The 17,963-nt window shown below is 36.3% G+C and overlaps 1 protein-coding gene across 2 annotated transcripts in view; it reads left to right on the top strand.

Annotated features, from left to right (window-relative positions):
- Positions 1-15,549, top strand: part of VAPA (VAMP associated protein A) — a 74,974-nt gene extending 59,425 nt beyond the window's left edge. The window contains exons 5-7 of one of the 2 annotated variants that reach the window (XM_004714070.2): positions 893-1,027; positions 5,541-5,714; positions 13,989-15,549. In XM_004714070.2, coding sequence (XP_004714127.1) covers positions 893-1,027; positions 5,541-5,714; positions 13,989-14,147 — 468 coding nt within the window. In that variant the 3' untranslated portion in view covers positions 14,148-15,549. The remainder of the gene's footprint in view (positions 1-892; positions 1,028-5,540; positions 5,715-13,988) is intronic. The other variant, XM_004714071.2, reaches the window with a different exon arrangement.
- Positions 15,550-17,963: the final 2,414 nt, after the last annotated feature.

The raw sequence follows: 17,963 nt of genomic DNA on the forward strand, positions 1-17,963 counted from the left end.
GCCCTACCAGGCCTCCTACACCCTCCTCACCACCTATTTGGATCACTTGTTGTTCCCTTGTCCCTGGGTTTGTTAACACAGACGTATTTGTTTTTATTTTTCTCTCCCTCCCTCTACCACTTGGAGATGATATATTTTCTAGGAAAAACTACTGACTTATTCAAGAACTTCAGGAGCCCTACGTATAAAGACGTGTGATTAAAATGTACATTATATTTATAAAGACATAAAAACATATCATGAAAGTGAGTCATTAAAACACCTTTTCTGGTTTATTTCAGTCCGATTTAACTTTTTAATAATTTTCTCTATGTTAAAGTAATTGTTAAAGGAATACAGTGTTGATAATAACTAAAAGAAGAGAACTGTGGAGATCATGGTATGCCATGATGTTTTATGAGCTTTTAAGTTTGTATATTGGTCATTTGTGTGTATGTTTGGGGGGGATATATATTACTTTTTAACTGTAAGGGGCAATTTTATTTAATTTTATTCTTAACAATCAGTATTCCGGTTAATGTTAACAAGGATAAGAAAACATGAAAATGCTTGTTTTTTAGATGTTTAAATTTTTAGGGACAACATTAAGTGCCACAAAGATAGTTTAGAAAGTATTTATTTGGGGATAAAATGAAATTAGTGTAATTTAGGATATTATATAAATTTAGCAAGTTCTTCATAGCTGTTGAAAAATATAAAAAATCAGAAACTTGTATCTTTTTCTTAATTATGGCTATTTGTTAGTATTATTTTTTGTACAGAGCACAGATTTACAGAATAAAATATGAATGTTTTATAGCTTAATGCTTTTTGTGTTAGTCATTCCCAGTATCCTGCAGGAGAAATCAGAATTTGGTATGAATCTGAGAATATGTTTCCCATGCTACCTCAGGGTAAAACAACACCAGGGACTGCTGCGGCTAGCACTTCAGTGAGCAGCGTCATCAACACAGTTGCAACTCCTGCCAGTTTTAACATGAAGAATGACCCCAGGGGACTCAGTCTGTACAAACAGGAGAAGCAGAAGGTTTGTCCTAGGGAGCTAATAGATTTAGGAGTCAACTAGTATTACTGATTAAAACAAAAGTTAATGTAGATACCTCTCAGCTAATTGGTAAAGTATTATATTAAGTAAATGTGACAATTTCAGGTGTGTTTCAGATTATAATAGAAACTTAAAAAGCTTGCAAGCAAACAAATTATTACATGTTTTTAAAAGTTCTGTACTTAATCTTACAGTACACAGGGCAAATGGAAACATGAACATTATTAGGAAATTTCAATTTTTTTTTCCTGTTACTGAGATTTGGGGACCATGCTTCAAGAATCTGCTGATTTATTATCTTTTAATGAGCCCCACCAGGCAACCGTATAGCCTTTTTCAATAGGATAGCTTTTATAGCAGTAAAGATGGGAGCTGACAAACTTCCTTGTTAGGTAGTGCTGTTTATATTTTAAATAGATAAAGCAAATCACTAACAGATTTTTTTATTCTCAAGCCACTCCTTAACTCTAATTGTTACTGTTTTTAAAATACCCCAAGGTGGGACAATTAGTGAGTAAAGCCCTAAAGACCTTAAGTCATAATTGAGCTGTGTGTGTGTGTGTGTGTGTGTGTGTGTGTGTACATGTATGGATAATAGTGTTTTGACAAATGACTCGGGTAAAATGACAGCACATTAGTAAACAAAACAGTGATTTTTGGATTGTGTGATGGATGCTGTATGGTTACTATTTCTTGCTTACTGAGAACTTTAAGCAACCTTAAGAGTTTTGCCACGTTCCTTAATACCTTGACTTGGCATTGCCAATAATAGGTTTACTGAGACTTATAAAAGGAATCTGACCCTTGCCGACATATTTGGTCATTTTTAGTTTATGATTTGGAATCTTTTACCTTTAGGAATCGAACCTAGAGAAACAGTAAATTGTTATTTGGACTGGATATAATCTTTGAGTAACCTTGTTTACGCAAATACCATCTCATAATTAACAGATTAAGCCTTAATGATGCCCCTGACTATTTGAGACCATAGCTTTTGACTTAAGCATTGCATGTGACTTTCTAAGGGGTAAATGTGTATTTTTTTTAAAAAGCCCAAAACACCACCATTTTTGCAGCTAGATTGATTGCTCTGCCTTATGTTTTACTATTTCCCTTTTATTTCCAATCACCCCCCACTCCCAAAAAAAGCTTACTGCCATCAAGTCGTTTCTCATAGCAACCCTGTATTCCAATCTCTTCTTTTTCTAATTATCTCCAGTTGGAATAATGGAATTAAAATTCAGTTAGGAGTAATTGCAGATAGGGTAAATAATATAGAGCTGAAAATGTGCAAAATGGTGCTTTATTATTATGTCTTTATTGATCACTGCTTTCACCTTTCAGTTTATTTTTTAGGTTGCAGTGTTAAATATAATGTTAATGCATCAGTTTATTAAGAGTCACAGCTTGTTGAATCCGTTTAGTTTGTTCGTTTCATGGTTCTCAGGGCAACCAGTCTCCTCTCTGTGGACATGTGCGAAGCAACTCTCAAGAGCAAGCTGTTTGCCTGGAGCAAAGCCTCACTAGTGGAGCTCCTGCGTGGAAGTAGATACCTAAAGTCACACTGGCCTTAGTATCTCCTATCAGGCTATTTGGAGTGTTACTACATGAATAGCTCAGCACCCTCTCCCCCTATCCTGGCTAAGTTAGGTTATATATTCTACCTTAAGTTTATGTAAATAAATTAGATTCCTTTGCATCTGTTCCGTATGCTGACTGCTTTGTAGGGGCCACGAACAGTATGTGATACAACCCTACTCTGGAATTCTTTTCATGACTTGATTGGCTCACTTTTGAAGTGTGGTTAAGATTCGACATCCTCTTTGCACTCTAGTATTAATAGTATTAAGTTGGTGCTCCAACTTTTGTTGTTAAAAGCAACATTAAGAAAAATTTCCAAAAAGAAACATCCTAATTCTTCTACCACCACAAGAAGATAATCATTGACATGTATATTCAAAATTCCAGTTAGATAGTACCTTAGTGTCTTAACATGATTGGAGTGTTTAAATAAATTTTTGTAAAGCACAGAATAGGATATTGAGTAGCATAGTTTCATTTTAAATGACAGTGAAAGGATGTACCTACGAGGAATAACCAAACTCGGCTCAGTGCCTTCGTGTTACCAACTTGTAACCACCCTAAAGGACAGGGAGAATTGCCCCTGTGGATTTCTGCATGTTGATTTTAGCTAATTAAATGTACGTATAAAAACAATAGCACGACTAAAATAGTTGCTCCATGGTAGTGAACAATTGAGGTAACTCACCCACATTTGTAAATTTCTTGAGTTTTAATATTTTATTTAAAAAGAAAGACCAATTATGAAGTACTTGGTAATTTCTTCAAGTATTTTTTTTTCCTCCTTCATTGTTGAATTCATGTAACTCCTCTTAATATTTTATGCAATTTTCTGGTATCGTTAGGGTGTTTCCACCCTATTTTTTATAAAATCCTGAAAATTCCTCAGGTACTATATTGACAGCCATTGTGTTATTTGTGTAAGGTAGTCGAGAGGCTCCAGAAACCGAATTAGGCGAAATTTAGCAAGCAGGCTTTATTGGGGAGAAAAACCCAGCCTGGGCGAAGTCCCGTGGTCCACCTTTTTATTGCAGGGCTGGCCTTGGGCCAGATCTTGTAAGGTGGTCAGGGATTGGAAGCACAGGCACTTCCGGGTCCCTGACTTGGCAGAGGTGTCTGCCAGGGATTTGTGGAGCAGGCGCGCCTGAATCCCTGGCCAAAGGTGCCCATCCAGATTGGTGGGCGCAGGCACTCCGAGAGCACTTCCTAGTTCCTGGTAGAGCGTATACGTGGCTGAGTGCAAGGTCCAGAGAGAATTGCATCAGCCAACTATGATCAGCTCCACATGGGGTGGGGGTTTATTGATTTGGCCAGACATCGTGCAGAGGAAGGCACAGTATCACTATCATTTTCAGAAGTTGTTCCTGGGTAGAATTTAGACACAATTGAAAAATATTTTGAAATGCGTTCTAATTACTATTAAGGAAAAGAATTGGGGAAAATATTGATGGGGAGCGCAAACTATATCTGAAGCAGGCTTTGTTAATAATAGATGGAAGTGGGATTAATTGGGGGTGGGGGAAGTTAAGGTGAACAATAGAAAACTAACGGGATACACCCAGTAGAGGAAATGTAAACTTTCACAACCTTTGACATCTCTGTGGGGGTGGAAATGGGAAAATTCAGATGCCAACAGATCAACTGTGCACAATTTGTGCATCTAATTTTTTTGCATGGGCTTAGGCATATTGATAAAACAAGTTTGTTCCTTGGACATTGGCAATTGGAATGATGGGATGGGTGTGTGATCTATAACTACTATAGGGTGCTATAAAGTTAATTTTTGTAAATGGTTACTTAGCACCTTATTTAGATAGTCTTTGTCTGAAACCCTCTTTTGCACATATATAAAATTACACAACACACATACAAATAAACATAGTGTACATACGAAACTAATGTACAAATGGTTTGCATGGATTGCCAAAAAAGTATAACAAGTGTTATTTGTGTAAAATATGAGGTAGCATTGTGTCTTAATCTAAAAAGTTAAATTTTTAACGAGCATGAATTTTAATTAAAATTTCAAAGAAGATGGCATTAATAGTGTTAAGGAGTATGGTGTGTGTGTAAATGTTAGCAGGATAAAAAATATTGAAGACTTTAGACTTCAGACTCATGAATACTTGGGCAGTGCTCTTAAGTATTTATGTTCAGACTTTTACTACTTGGTATTTGGGAAGGATAAAATTTCTGGACTAATAGGCTTAAAGGTATTCATGATACTTTTGTGATTCCATATTGAATTAAGTTAAAGTATTATTGTTTGAAATACTCATTTTTGTTTCTAGTGAGAGCACAGACTTCTATTCAGCCTCTTTTATTGTCATTTATGTATTTGTCTTCATTATCTCCCCTTCAATATTTATATCCCTCAATTGTATTTCTCATTAGTAGCAGTTAGCTTTTAATTCGAATGATTATGATACTACTTCCCCTCAGAACCTCATTTGAATTGCAGAATCAGCATTGAAAATGAATTTCATATTTGGATGATTTTGATCGGCATCAGTCAGTCACCATACTTTCATTGAATAACTACAGTTGGCCAGAGTGCTGGGCTTAGGGGTAAATGACAAAGAATTATAAGAAATACCTCTTGCTCTCTCAACCTTTGAAGTATTTAGGAGAGAACTTCAAAAATAAGTTATTAGGATATTTTATAAACTCTATGGTAGAGTTAAGTGCAAAGGGTTATTGGAGTAGAGAAGGGAGTGGGCTGCTTATCTTGACCTAGTAACTACTGTTAGTCATTGACGTAAGGCTTTTAAAATTATTCACAGGTGACAATACTTTTGCTTTTTAATTAAAAGTGAAATGGAAAGCTGGCAACATTTTTTTTGAAATCTTTGGAAAGAATAGGATATGCAGTTTAAATATTTGTTTAAGTATTTCTAATATTTTTATAATACAGAATGATATGGAACCTAGCAAAGCTGCTCCACTGAATACACCTAAACAAGATGGACCCATGCCAAAGCCGCATAGTGTTTCACTCAATGATACTGAAACAAGGAAACTCATGGAAGAATGTAAAAGACTTCAGGGAGAAATGATGAAATTGTCAGAAGAAAATCGACACCTGAGAGTAAGTTCTGCTCTTTAAGGAAAAATACCATGAAATAGAGGTATATGTTGTTTGACTGTTAATAGATCATCTTATAAATCATTTTAAGAATTTACCTTGACCACTTCTCTATTATGTCCTAGCTTGTCCTTCCTACTGCCAATCTCCTAAAAATCTTACTATGGCTTCTCATGGAAACCATGTTACAGTTTTGTTCTGTTCTGCGTAGGGGTCTCTATGTTAGAACCAAATCAATGGCAAATAACAAGTTACGTACTCATTAACAAGTTTGTTTGGTTGTTTTTTTTTACTGTGATGGAGTGAGTAGGTGTCACACAACATTTCAGTCATTTTTACATACATTATTGAGTGACATTAATTATATTCACCATGTTTTGAAATCTTCATTACCTATTTACAGTCATACTGAACTGCCTGGAACTATGCTGTCCTCTATGATGACAGTAACAGGTGATTGTTGAGCGGTTGAAATGTAATTGGTTCCAATTGCTGTGCTGTGAATGTAAATTGCACACTGATTATAAAGACTTGGTACACAAAAAGAACAGGAATATAAATTTTTCATTGATAAAATTTTAAATGTTTTTATATATTGGGTTAACAAATTATTAAAATGAATTTCACCGTTTTTTTTTTTTGTTTTATTTTGTTCAGAATATACAACCAGACAAACAATTAATTCTACATGTGCTGTTTGATGACATTGATTGCATTCTTTGAGTTGTGAGACCATTCTGTTTCTGAATTGTTCTTCCTTCATTAAGTTAAACTTGCTTCGTTCTAAGGTTTCTGTATAAGTTTTTGAATTGCTGTTGTCAATTTGATCCCATAGAGTTCTTAAAAGATTATGATGCTAGGAATGAATTATATCCCCTAAGACTATGACAGGGTTTCAGAGTTGGGAGAAAAATTACATTGTTTTTTAATTCCATTTTTTCTCGAACTTTTTGAAAATTCCCCCAAGAGTTTTAAGCCCTAGCCTTTGCCGCATTTAGAATGGAAACTGTATTTGTTACATTGATGACTTCCTCCTTTGGTGCTCCACCAGAGTGGAGGCAGATTACCTTGGAGGGCCACTTCCAAGCAAGCACTCATCGTTAGGTGTTCATTTTGTGTCATTTTTTCAGGATAGCCTTTTTTGGAATCATCTCCATAAAAGAAAAGGGAATTTGTTTTGACAGTTGCTTCTTTTTATGTTCACCCTCGACACTCTTACTTGGATAGATGCATTCCAATTCATTGTGACCTTATAAGGCAGATTTGAGCTCTTCTGTAGCGTTTCTAAGAACGTATATCTTTATGGAAGCAAAGTGCCTCCTCTTTTTCTCGTCATGGCAAGTTGATTCGAACTAGTTTTGGGGGTTAATATCCCAATGTTTATCCTTTTATGTCACCAGGATTGCTAAGTTAGTTGAAGGGAAAACTATGTTTGCTACACACACATATTTTGGGTAAGGTTTTATGTCAAAAATTTTCTTGAAAGATCCCTGGTTTATAGAATGTATTAGTCTAGGTACTTTGGAGAAACAAATCCACTGCGACTCACATATAAGAGAGAGTTTTATGTCAAGAAAAGGTGCATCACGAAAACATCCCAACCCAATGCTGCCCAAGCCCACAAGTCCAACATTAACCCATACCCAACACCAGTCCACAAAGTCCTTCACCTCACAAAACAGAGGCAATAATGCTGACTGCAGGAGGAAAGCTGAGTCAGTGAACGTGTAAGCATCTCAGCACTGGCAGGGGTCTCCACACGGCTGCTCCAGCACCCAGGGCTGCATCGGGAAAGATCCATGCGGCTTCTCCTTGGGGATGTCTTGTAGGAAATCCATCTTGCAAGCTGAAGCAGGGAACTGCTAAGGCAGCTGCACCTGACGCAGCTATCACAAAACAAGAGACCCGAGAACTCGAAAGGCCGAGGCTCACCACCCATTTATCCCTCCGCCTTTCAACCAGCACCACATGTGATTATTGGCCAGGCTGGCACAATTAACTAACTCAATCCACCCCTTGCCAACCTGGCACCTGTATATAATTCTTAACTTCACAATTGCAATGAACACCTATACCTTAACCGTATAATCCTGTGAGTTTTTTCCCCTACCTTTGAAAGTTTGTAAGCCAACTGCTTCATGCCTTTATCTCCCCCAATTTTAGTTATCCAATTTATATACTGCCCACTTATATCAACCCAGTTCTCTGAGAAGACAATCATGTTTTTCAACACGAAGTCTTCATTCCAGTTGGAACCTTGTAAAGTCTGCATCTACAAGCAAAGTCAATCATAATTGGTTTACCATTGATAATATTCTTTATGTGTGACCACTACCCTTTTTTATTTCTCTCACCCTACAGCCTGTCCATCTGAATTACCTAATCTACTTAAAAAAAAAAATATATATATATATATGACATATATGACACACACACATATATGACATATATGACACACACACACACACACATATATGACAACCGAACCCAGTAGACCGGGATCACTGGCAATAAGAATCATATATTTATAGTCTTTTTAAAAAACTTCTTTAGGGCGTACAATACCTGGTGGGGTTCGATCAAAGGCAGTGTAGCCTAGAGGAATTGCTGAGAGAGCCGAATGAAGGTCGAACATGATAATGGGACAGGAGGAACGTAAAAGGAAATAGAGGAAAGAACTAGGAGACAAAAGGCAATTATAGAGGTATAAATATAGGCATGTACATATGTAAAAATATTAGTATATAATGATAGGGATATGGGTCTGTTTACATATATTTATAGTATTAAGGAAGCAGATGGATATTGAGCCTCTACTCAAGTACTCCCTAAATGCAAGAACGATTTGTTCTAATAACCTTGCATTCTGTGACACTCACCTTCCTGACACAATCGCTGAAGACAAAATGAGTGCATAAGCAAACGTGAAGAAAGCTGATGATGCCTGGCCATTAAGAGATATAGTGGCTGGGGTCTTACTGCTTGAAGTTAAACAAGCGGCCATGTAGCAGGGAAGCAACTAAACGCACATGAAAGAAGCACACCAGTCTGTGTGATCACAAGGTGTTGACAGGATCAAGTATCAGGCATCAGAAGACCCAAAACAATCATACTGATGTGTATGAGTGGGGTCACAGTGGAGACCCATAGCCCATATATAGATAATTGGACATCCTCTTACAGAAGGGTCACCAGGAAGGGATGAGTCAGCCAGAGTGCAGTCAAACAGCAATGAAACACATTCCTCTAGTTCTTTAATGCTTCCTCCCCTTCCCCGTCAACCCCCTCTATCATGTTCTACCTTACAAACCCAGCTAGACCAGAGAACATGTACACTGGTGCAGACAAGCTCTCGACACATGGAATCCAGGAGAGATAAATCCCCCAGGAACAGAAATCCGAGTAGCGATACCATGGGGAGGTTGTGGGAGAAAGGGAACGATCACAGGGATAGATGTATAACATACACACACCTGGGGGTGGGGTGGGCAGGCATACAACAGAAACATGGGTGATGGGAGACAGTGGACACTGAGATATGAAAACAATATAATTTATCAAAGGTTCATGGGATGGGGGGCTCTGATACCAAGGGCTCAAATAGAAAATGTTTTGAAAATTATTATGGCACCATATGTACAAATGTGCTTGATACAATGTATGGATTGTTACAAGCGCTGTAAGAGCCCCAGTAAAATGATTTATAAAAAAACTTCTCTAGGTAGCTGTTGCTTTCACTATATAACTTAGGATAAGAAATACAACAAATAGAAAACTCCACAATGCAAGTAAGATAGCTGTAAAGTTCAAAGATATTTTCCTGAGTTCATGCTATAGCTAGTAAAATATCTAGTGCTTTCTTACTTAAAATCATCTCCCCTACATCATAGATTGTCAGGAACTTTGCTGTATAAAACAATGGCAGTAAGAATGAAGTTTCCCAATCTTGTCTGGAAGATCTAAGTCACTTTGATAGAGAAAGGCAGCCTCAGCTTTAGATCAGGGTTATAAGTATGCAAAATTCCATATTTGTCTTCATTTGTAATTCTAAAGGGTTAAGATTCTGGGTCTATTTTATAGGCCAGACTTAATGTCCACTCTTAACCATGCACTATGTTAGTTTGAGTCTATTAAACCGTGCTTGATTAAAATTTTCCCATTCCCTCAGATCCTATAACATTAACATCCTCTTCCTTTGGCAAATTAAAGTCAACTTGTAGACCATGCCTATGTTCGTCAGTACAGATTGGTTCTTAGAAGTCTTCGTCTGCTTGGACTAGAAGTATGCCAGGTATTAATTTCAGTGTGATTTTTTCCCCCATTTATGTACAAGGGTAAGTAAAAAACTATGGCTACGTAAAATTATAGAAACCTTTGTTAAACAAAATATCAAAACTGAAGCTGTTTTCAACATAGGCTCCATGTAGGTCTATGTATTTTTAGAGGTGGTGTTTCCATCTCTGTAAGTCTTCCCCAATGAGTTCTGTGCCCCTTGATTTACATCATGTCACAATGGCACTTTGGGACAATCCAAATCATACTCCTTTTAAAGGACATGGCGGGGGTGGGGGTGGGGGTGGGGCAGGTTGAAGAGCTAAGGTTTCTGAGTGAAGTTCTGGGAGAGCCTTGGCTGCCATGTAAGAGTGTTGTTGTTCTTGTTAGGTGCCGTCGAGTCGGTTCTAACTCATACTGACCCTGTACAACAGAAGGAAACACTGCGGGGACCCGTACCACCTTTAGAGTCGTACCTACGGCTAAGCCTGTGCTTGCAGCCAGTGTCAGTTCATCTCCTTGAGGGCCTTCCTCTTTTTCTTTCCACTCCACTTTACCAAGCACGATGTCCTTCTCCAGGGACTGGCCTCTCCTGAAAACAGGTCCAAAGGATGTAAACTGAAGGCTTGGTGGTCTTGCCTCTAAGGAGCCCTCTGGCCTTACTCCTTTTAAGACATATCTGTTCGTCCTTTTAGCAGTGCATGGCACTTTAAATTCTTTGTCAGCAACACATTTCAAATGCATCAGTTCTCCAGTCTTCCTTATTCAGTGTCCAGCTTTCACATGCACATGAGGAAAATACCATAGTTTGGGTCAGGCACACCTTAGTCCTCAAAGTAACACCTTGCTTTTGGCTAATATTTTCAGCACAGTTTGAACTTTTTCCTTCTGCACCATTGATTCTTGCTTATATGCTACCTCTTAAATTAGTGGAATGTGGACTCGAGTGTTTTTTTGTACAATGACTATGTTCTTTCCGTTGTGTCTCCATGCTTCCTGCATTGTTCATTATTTTTGTTCATAGGATCTTTCAAGATTGCAGCTCGAGGCTTGAATTTTTTTCATGAGTTCTCAGTTTCAGATATGGCGAACATCTTTTTCCCTTTTGCTTTTCTAATTCTAGGTCCTTGTACATTTCATTATAATATTTGACTTTATCATCTCAAGTTGTGCTTTAGAATTTTCTATTCAGCTTGTCGACTTCATCCTTTACTCCATTTACTGTAGCTACACTTCAATTAAGAACCAGTTTCAGAGTCTCTTGTGACATCCACCTTGATCTTTTCTTTCTTTTACAGTCTTTTTAGTGACCTTTGACTTTCTTCATCAATGATGGTCTTGTCTTCCCCTAGCTCATCAGGTCTTCTGTCATATGTGTTCAATGCTTTAAATCAGACTGCAACTCATGGTCATATTTTGGCTCTCATGGACTTTAAAATTTTTTCTTCAGCTTTTATCCTGAACTTACATTCAGCCCCTGGTCTGGTTTTAGCTGCTGATACTAAACTCCATCTGGGGAAGTCCATGTATAAAGTAAATGTGTATGTATTGGCTTTTGTGTTGTTAAAAACCGGCATTTGCTATGAATAAGTCATTGGTTTTGCAAAATTCTATCATGCAAACTCCAGCTTCATTTTATCTCCAAGACCCTGTTTCCAACTACTGTTCCTTTTTTGTTTCTGACTTTTGCAGTCTAGTGACCAATAATTATCAATGTATTTTGATTTCATGTTTGATCCATTTCAGACTGAATTCTTTGGCAGAATTCTTCCAGTTTCTTCATCACTAGCTTTTGTGGTTTTGAATAATAAATGTTTCTTTGGGATTTCCTTAAAGGTGGAGGAATACGATCCTATCACAGACAGTGTTATACTTCAAGATTGACATTGCAATGTCTTTTTTGACAGTGACTGTCATGCCATTTTTTTCTTCATTGTGTTATTCCCAGCATAGTAAATCATATGACTTTCTGATTCAGAATGGCCAATACCAGTCCATTTCTGCTCACTAATGCCTAGGATATGGATCTCTATGCAGTCGATTTCATTTTTGGCAGCATCCAGTTTTCCTACATTCCAGGTTCCTATCATAAGCAAATGTTTGCAGTTTTCTCTCCGTACCTTGAGTCATGCTCCATCAGCAAATGAAGATCCAGGATGTTCCACTCCCATAAGCTCGACCCAACTCACATCACTATGGTCAACTCCACTCCTAGAAATCATCTCCTCTGGCACTATCTCTGACAATGTTCTGTTTGTTCAGACTTTCAGTATTTGAAAATACTTTAAAGCTATGCATACAATTTCCAGCAGGCTTATTCCTGCAAAGTGGGGAGCCAAGCCCTCCTTTGTTGCCTGTTCTTAATCTAAAAGCTCCGCTGAAACCTGTTAAAGTTGGATCACAATACCGACATTTGAAATACCAGTGACATAGCTTTCAGCATCACGGCAACATGCGGCGGGCCACCACAGTACAATCTGTCAAGTGATAGAGCATCTAAGAATTCTTAGCATCCAAGTATGAAGAGGTGCATTGTTGCAATATCCTGTGCCCATTGAGAAAATCTGTCAATATTACCCCTTTGTAATGCGCCCAGTTAACCTTAACCTTCTGTCTTGTATTTAACAGTCTAGCAGACTCTATTAGAAAGCCTGCTGTGTTTGGACCTTGATCTCTGAATTGTATTTGCAAATTCAAGACTCGTCCTCAGTTATGATTCATTCCATAAAATTGTCATCATTAGCTTCCACCTTGCTTAAAGCAGTGGTTCTCAACCCGTGGGTCGCGACCCTTTGGGGGTCAAACGACACTTTGACAGGGGTTGCCTATGACACACATTTTTCACAATATATAATTACATATTGTTTTGTGATTAATCACAATACTTTAATTATGTTTGTGTTCGATTTGTAACAATGAAAATACATCCTGCATATCACATATTTACAATTCATAGCAGTAGCAAAATTAACAGTTATGAAGTAGCAACGAAACTAGTTTTATGGTTGGGTGTCACCACAACATGAGGAACTGTATTAAAGGGTTGCAGCATTAGGAAGGTTGAGAACCACTGGCTTAAAGGGACCATGGAGAAATCAACTCTTTGAGGTAGTTGCTTCTTAATGCTTTTGATGTCTACCCAGCCAAAAGCTTGCTGAAGCCAAAGTGCTTGCTTAAAATTGAAAACTGCTGAATCTTAAGAGGTCCCAGTTTCAATAGCTATTGTATCCATGGTGATTCTGAGACAGTTATCCGTTTCTTCCAATTATTTTGCTCATAACTCACTTTGGAGATCTTCCTATCTTCCTTTAAACTCCTGGTCCATTTATATGAGATAGCATGCAGATTACACTTGTTAGAAGCCATGATTTGGAAAGCTGTCCATATGAGGGTTCTTTCTTCTGCTTCTTCTTTTTTTTTAATTGATAATAGTGCTGACCAAAATCTCCTGCCACCCCATGGCCCCCAAAGTAATAATTCTTTATGCAGCCATCCTAATAAGACTAAGACAAGTGTTTTACTTAAAGAACTTATGTACAACCACTCCCTGATGACGTTTTGGGTAAGAACAACCCATGCAGGTATGAACTGGAACTTTTATTGGAGTTCCTGCAGTGCCGTTTGCTTATCTTCATAGTCATGTCATATTTGCCGGGTTTTAGAAATGTAGTTCTCAATTACTGTTTGTGTTTTACATCAGCTTTATTTGGGTATAACTTATATACTACAAAGTAAACTCTTTGTAAATGGATCATTCAGTGATCTTAAACAAATTTACAGAGTTGTGTAACCATCACATTGCAGTTTTAAAATATTTAAATTACTCCAGGAAGGAAGTTTTCTTATGCTGATTAACAGTTACTGCCTTTTTCCATTTCCAGCCCTGGGTAACCACTTTATGTCTGTAGCGTTTCAGCTCCAATTTTAACCAAAGGTTCCAATAGTCTCTGTATGTATATGAATATTGTTTTAAAACCTTTATTTTTATTTTTTTGTGTTTCCTAGGATGAAGGATTAAGGCTCAGAAAGGTAGCACATTCGGATAAACCTGGATCAACCTCGGTTGCATCTTTCAGAGATAATGTCACCAGCCCTCTTCCTTCACTTCTTGTTGTGATTGCAGCCATTTTCATTGGATTCTTTCTAGGAAAATTCATCTTGTAGAGTGAAGCATGCAAAGTGCGATTACTTTTTCTTTTTCCTCTCTCTTGACCAGAAAAAGATTCGTTTACCTACCATTTCACTGGTAGTATGGCCCATGGTGACCATGTGTGTGTGCGTGTGTGCGTGAGTGGGTGAGTGTGTGTGTGTGTGGCGTCATGTAGGCTTTGCCTTTAATGATCTCTTATGTTTAGAAAACACAATAAAAATAAACTGTTCGGCTACTGGACAAAAATTGTATATAACGGGATCATCAATAGCAGATGTCAGTTCAATCCTTTATGAAATTCATAAATAAAGAATTGTTCCTTCTTTGTGGTTTTAATAAGAGTTGAAGAATTGTTCAGTCTTGTAAATGTTATTTTAATGAATCCCTTTAAATTTTACCTGTTGCGGTTACCTCTTGAAATATGATTTATTTAGATTGCTAATCCCACTCATTCAGGAAATCTCAAGAGGTGTTTTGTGGGGAAATGGTGCCTCTTACAGTGTAAATTTTCTCCTTTACCTTTGCTAATATCATGGCAGAATTTTTCTTATCCCTTGTGAGGCAGTTGTTGACTTGAGTTTTTCATCCTTATGATCCTGTCCCATGGTATTTAACATTAAAAAAAATTAATAAAACTGTTAACAGATTCTTGCTCAATAGCTTGTGTTTGTTGTATCATTAGATGGGGATATCAGGGAAACTATAATATGGTCACTTGAAATTTATCAGGCATAATCTTTCTCACATTGAAACTTACAGATAATAAATATTTGTAATTCAAAAATCTTCATGTATTAAGGAAAAGAATTGATAACATTTCCAGTTAATAGTATTTTTGAAGATCATAATCCTTTTGTCTTCAAATTAGTCTAAAATAAGCTAATGCCATCAACATAAAAACACTATATTTTAGTCCACTTATATATATACATCATTTGACTATGTTACATTTAATATACTACATTCTTATCTGATTGTTTTAGTATCTTCTCAAGGAAGACTAATTCTCCTTTGTTCTAGTCAAGTATTTAATTAGCCTAATTTTTAATTTTATGAATTCTATAATGAAAGATTTCACGATAAAAGTTAAAATTCGATTTTGTTGTTTTCTAATTTGACACTCAAATTTCCATGATTGGAAATTTTTTATTATTGAGCAAGCCAGAGAGAGAGAGTGAGAGAGTGTGTGTGTGTGTGTGTGTGTGTGTAAAATTTTGTCCTTTGAAAATCTGTTAACCTCATGAAGCACATTTTCAGAATAAATATGCATTGTAGGGTCTGATACCTTCCTGCACTTAGTCTTTTTGTCTGTATTTACTCCACTTGTTGTACTAGGAAAAGGCATTTCTTAACCAGAGAAAATATATTCAGTTTCTTTAACTGAGTTCAAACTAATAAAAATTAATTTTTATTCTCTGAAGTTTGTTTTCATAAAAGGAACACTTTTACCTGAAAGTCAAATTGAACGTCGGACTTGATGTGGTGCAGTGAAGTATGTTAGGCCCAAATTTATGTGCATGCACATTTTACCAAAAAGTGAAATTCTGTATTTTGGTTGCCTTTTCATTTTCAAGTGTGTTTTGAATTCGTGAGATCACATGTATCGTGTCATTGTGCTCTGTGGTGGTATCTTTTATAAAACCTTCCTTGTGTGCGAAAGTTACTAAGACACAAGTAATGCCTACCCGTTGTTCGGTGGCTAGTGTTTCCATTGTCAGGTGCTGTACTACCATTGTAAAAGTTCCTTACTTTTCTGGTAACTGGAAACGCATGCTCAAAATGCCTGGCATTTTCACCCTATAAATGCAGAGTTAGTAGTTCTTTGGCATACAGCTCTCTGTAATTAACATTGGTGGTGTGTATCAAACTTGATAGTTCATAGCCATCTTTTTTTTCCTTTTCACTAAGTTCTCAAGAGTTTAGCCAAATCCCGTTTTAATGGAAATGAGCCTTCAAATTAATTTTGTTTTATAGTTGTGGACTGAGGCCTTAGTGAGGATTGAGAAAACTGTCCCCATGCCTCACAGGTAGGTAGAGAGGCAGAGCTGGAACTCGACCAGGCTATCCTGTCTCTAGTCTTGTCTTTTCTGAGCATTTCTAGAGGAAGGCCTAATTTGACAGAGAACTGAAATAATACAAGATACTATTTCATATATGTGTGGTTTGCTATCATGAAATTTCCTTACAGGATAATGCATAATTAGTATCATGCGTACGTTTGGTTAGTGTTTAGACTAGGAATATTGCCATACAATATAGTTTTAGGGGTTGTTTTTTTGTTTTTTTTTTAATGTATCATGCAGTGGTTGGCTTTGAGGTATATTAAGTCTCAGTAGCAAAATAGATGTATACATGGGCTTATCTGTTTTACATAACAGATGTTCTGAGTGTATAGTAGCTTTTAATTTCTATTATTTTTGTATAGCTGTATGAAATGTGATCAATCAAGTTTTACTACCAGCAGTTTCTTTAAGAGTACAGTATAACTGTATTGAGTGATAATATATAGATTTAAATTGTTTGCCTTCATTCCTTATATGTTTAGAAATTTTTGCGTTGCCTGCTTACTTGTGTATGTAAGCATGAGGGAAATAATATTGTTACTAATACTAATCACAATCAAATAACTAAGGCCTTAAGTTTATATGTGACGCTAAATGCACTTACCTGCCTTCCTTCTTTCTTTCTATAACTAATGTACCTTAACTTTTTCTTGTATTTACAAGAAACAAGTTTAAGAATTTTATTCTGAGTGTATAGTATGTTAACTTTTCTTTTTTAAGAAATGACAGAAAAATATCAAAATCAGGAATTCTGGTTAAAAAAAAATCATTTCTCCTTTAAGTATCTTTGCTTACAAAATCTAAAGTAGTATTATCTGGAAATTACTTTTGGATTATCTTTCAAAAGATACAACTTAAAAATTTTTTATTAATAGAGTTAAAAAGAAAACAGTTATTAGAGAGCATATCCCCAAGTTGTGTGCTACTTTAGAAACATAAGTAATTGTTTTCCTAGAGCTTTGCACATTCCTATTTAAGGGTTTTGGTGTGTGCATAGTTTTTTTTTTAATTAATATAAGTTAAGGAAAGAGCAATGCTTACCATATGGAAAAACAACAAAAATAAATTTAAATCGTCTTTATTTTATAGCTTTTAGGGAAAATAAAATATTGCGTGAATAAATAAACTTAAAATGTGGTGATGTGTCATTTTTATTTTCAAAATACAAAAAAAAATTGTTTTCAGAATATGGCTTGCATACATATCTGTGTTTCTGACAAGCATTAATAGCTAAATTTCAACTGAAACCTGAGTTTTAATAGTACAGTATCACTTGCTTAGTGCTCTTGACTTTAACAAGGAATATTTTTTTAGTGGGTAATGAGGACAACTGATATGTGCAGAAATCTAGAGCAGCCTGCTAGGTTTAGTATAGATAAGTTTAAATATAACCTTTAAAGGATAAGGACATTTTTTTACCCTTCCCACAATGCTGATTATAGAAATGAAAGCATTCATTTTAAAAAATAAGGTATTAAAAAATCTTTGGTTTTACCTTGTACTATGAACATTTGGTCCATATGTAATTTGTATATTAATACTATTTATCACAAAATATATATTAATCTATTTTGTGTTTTTCTCAGTTCTCAAGAACCTAGTGCCTGAAAAATATTTTTGTTTTTGTGATTTCTTAATTGTATTGATATATAAATAGCATGTCATACAATTCAATAGTTCAGTCATAAAGGACTGTGTAATCATCACCACAATCAATATTTTCTAACTTGTGTCCATTGCTGTTGACTCCCTCTGCTCAACCTCTCC

This window comes from Echinops telfairi, unplaced genomic scaffold (assembly GCF_000313985.2).
Source record: "Echinops telfairi isolate 266 unplaced genomic scaffold, ASM31398v2 ScPeMD7_24;HRSCAF=84, whole genome shotgun sequence".
Lineage (NCBI taxonomy): Eukaryota > Metazoa > Chordata > Mammalia > Afrosoricida > Tenrecidae > Echinops > Echinops telfairi.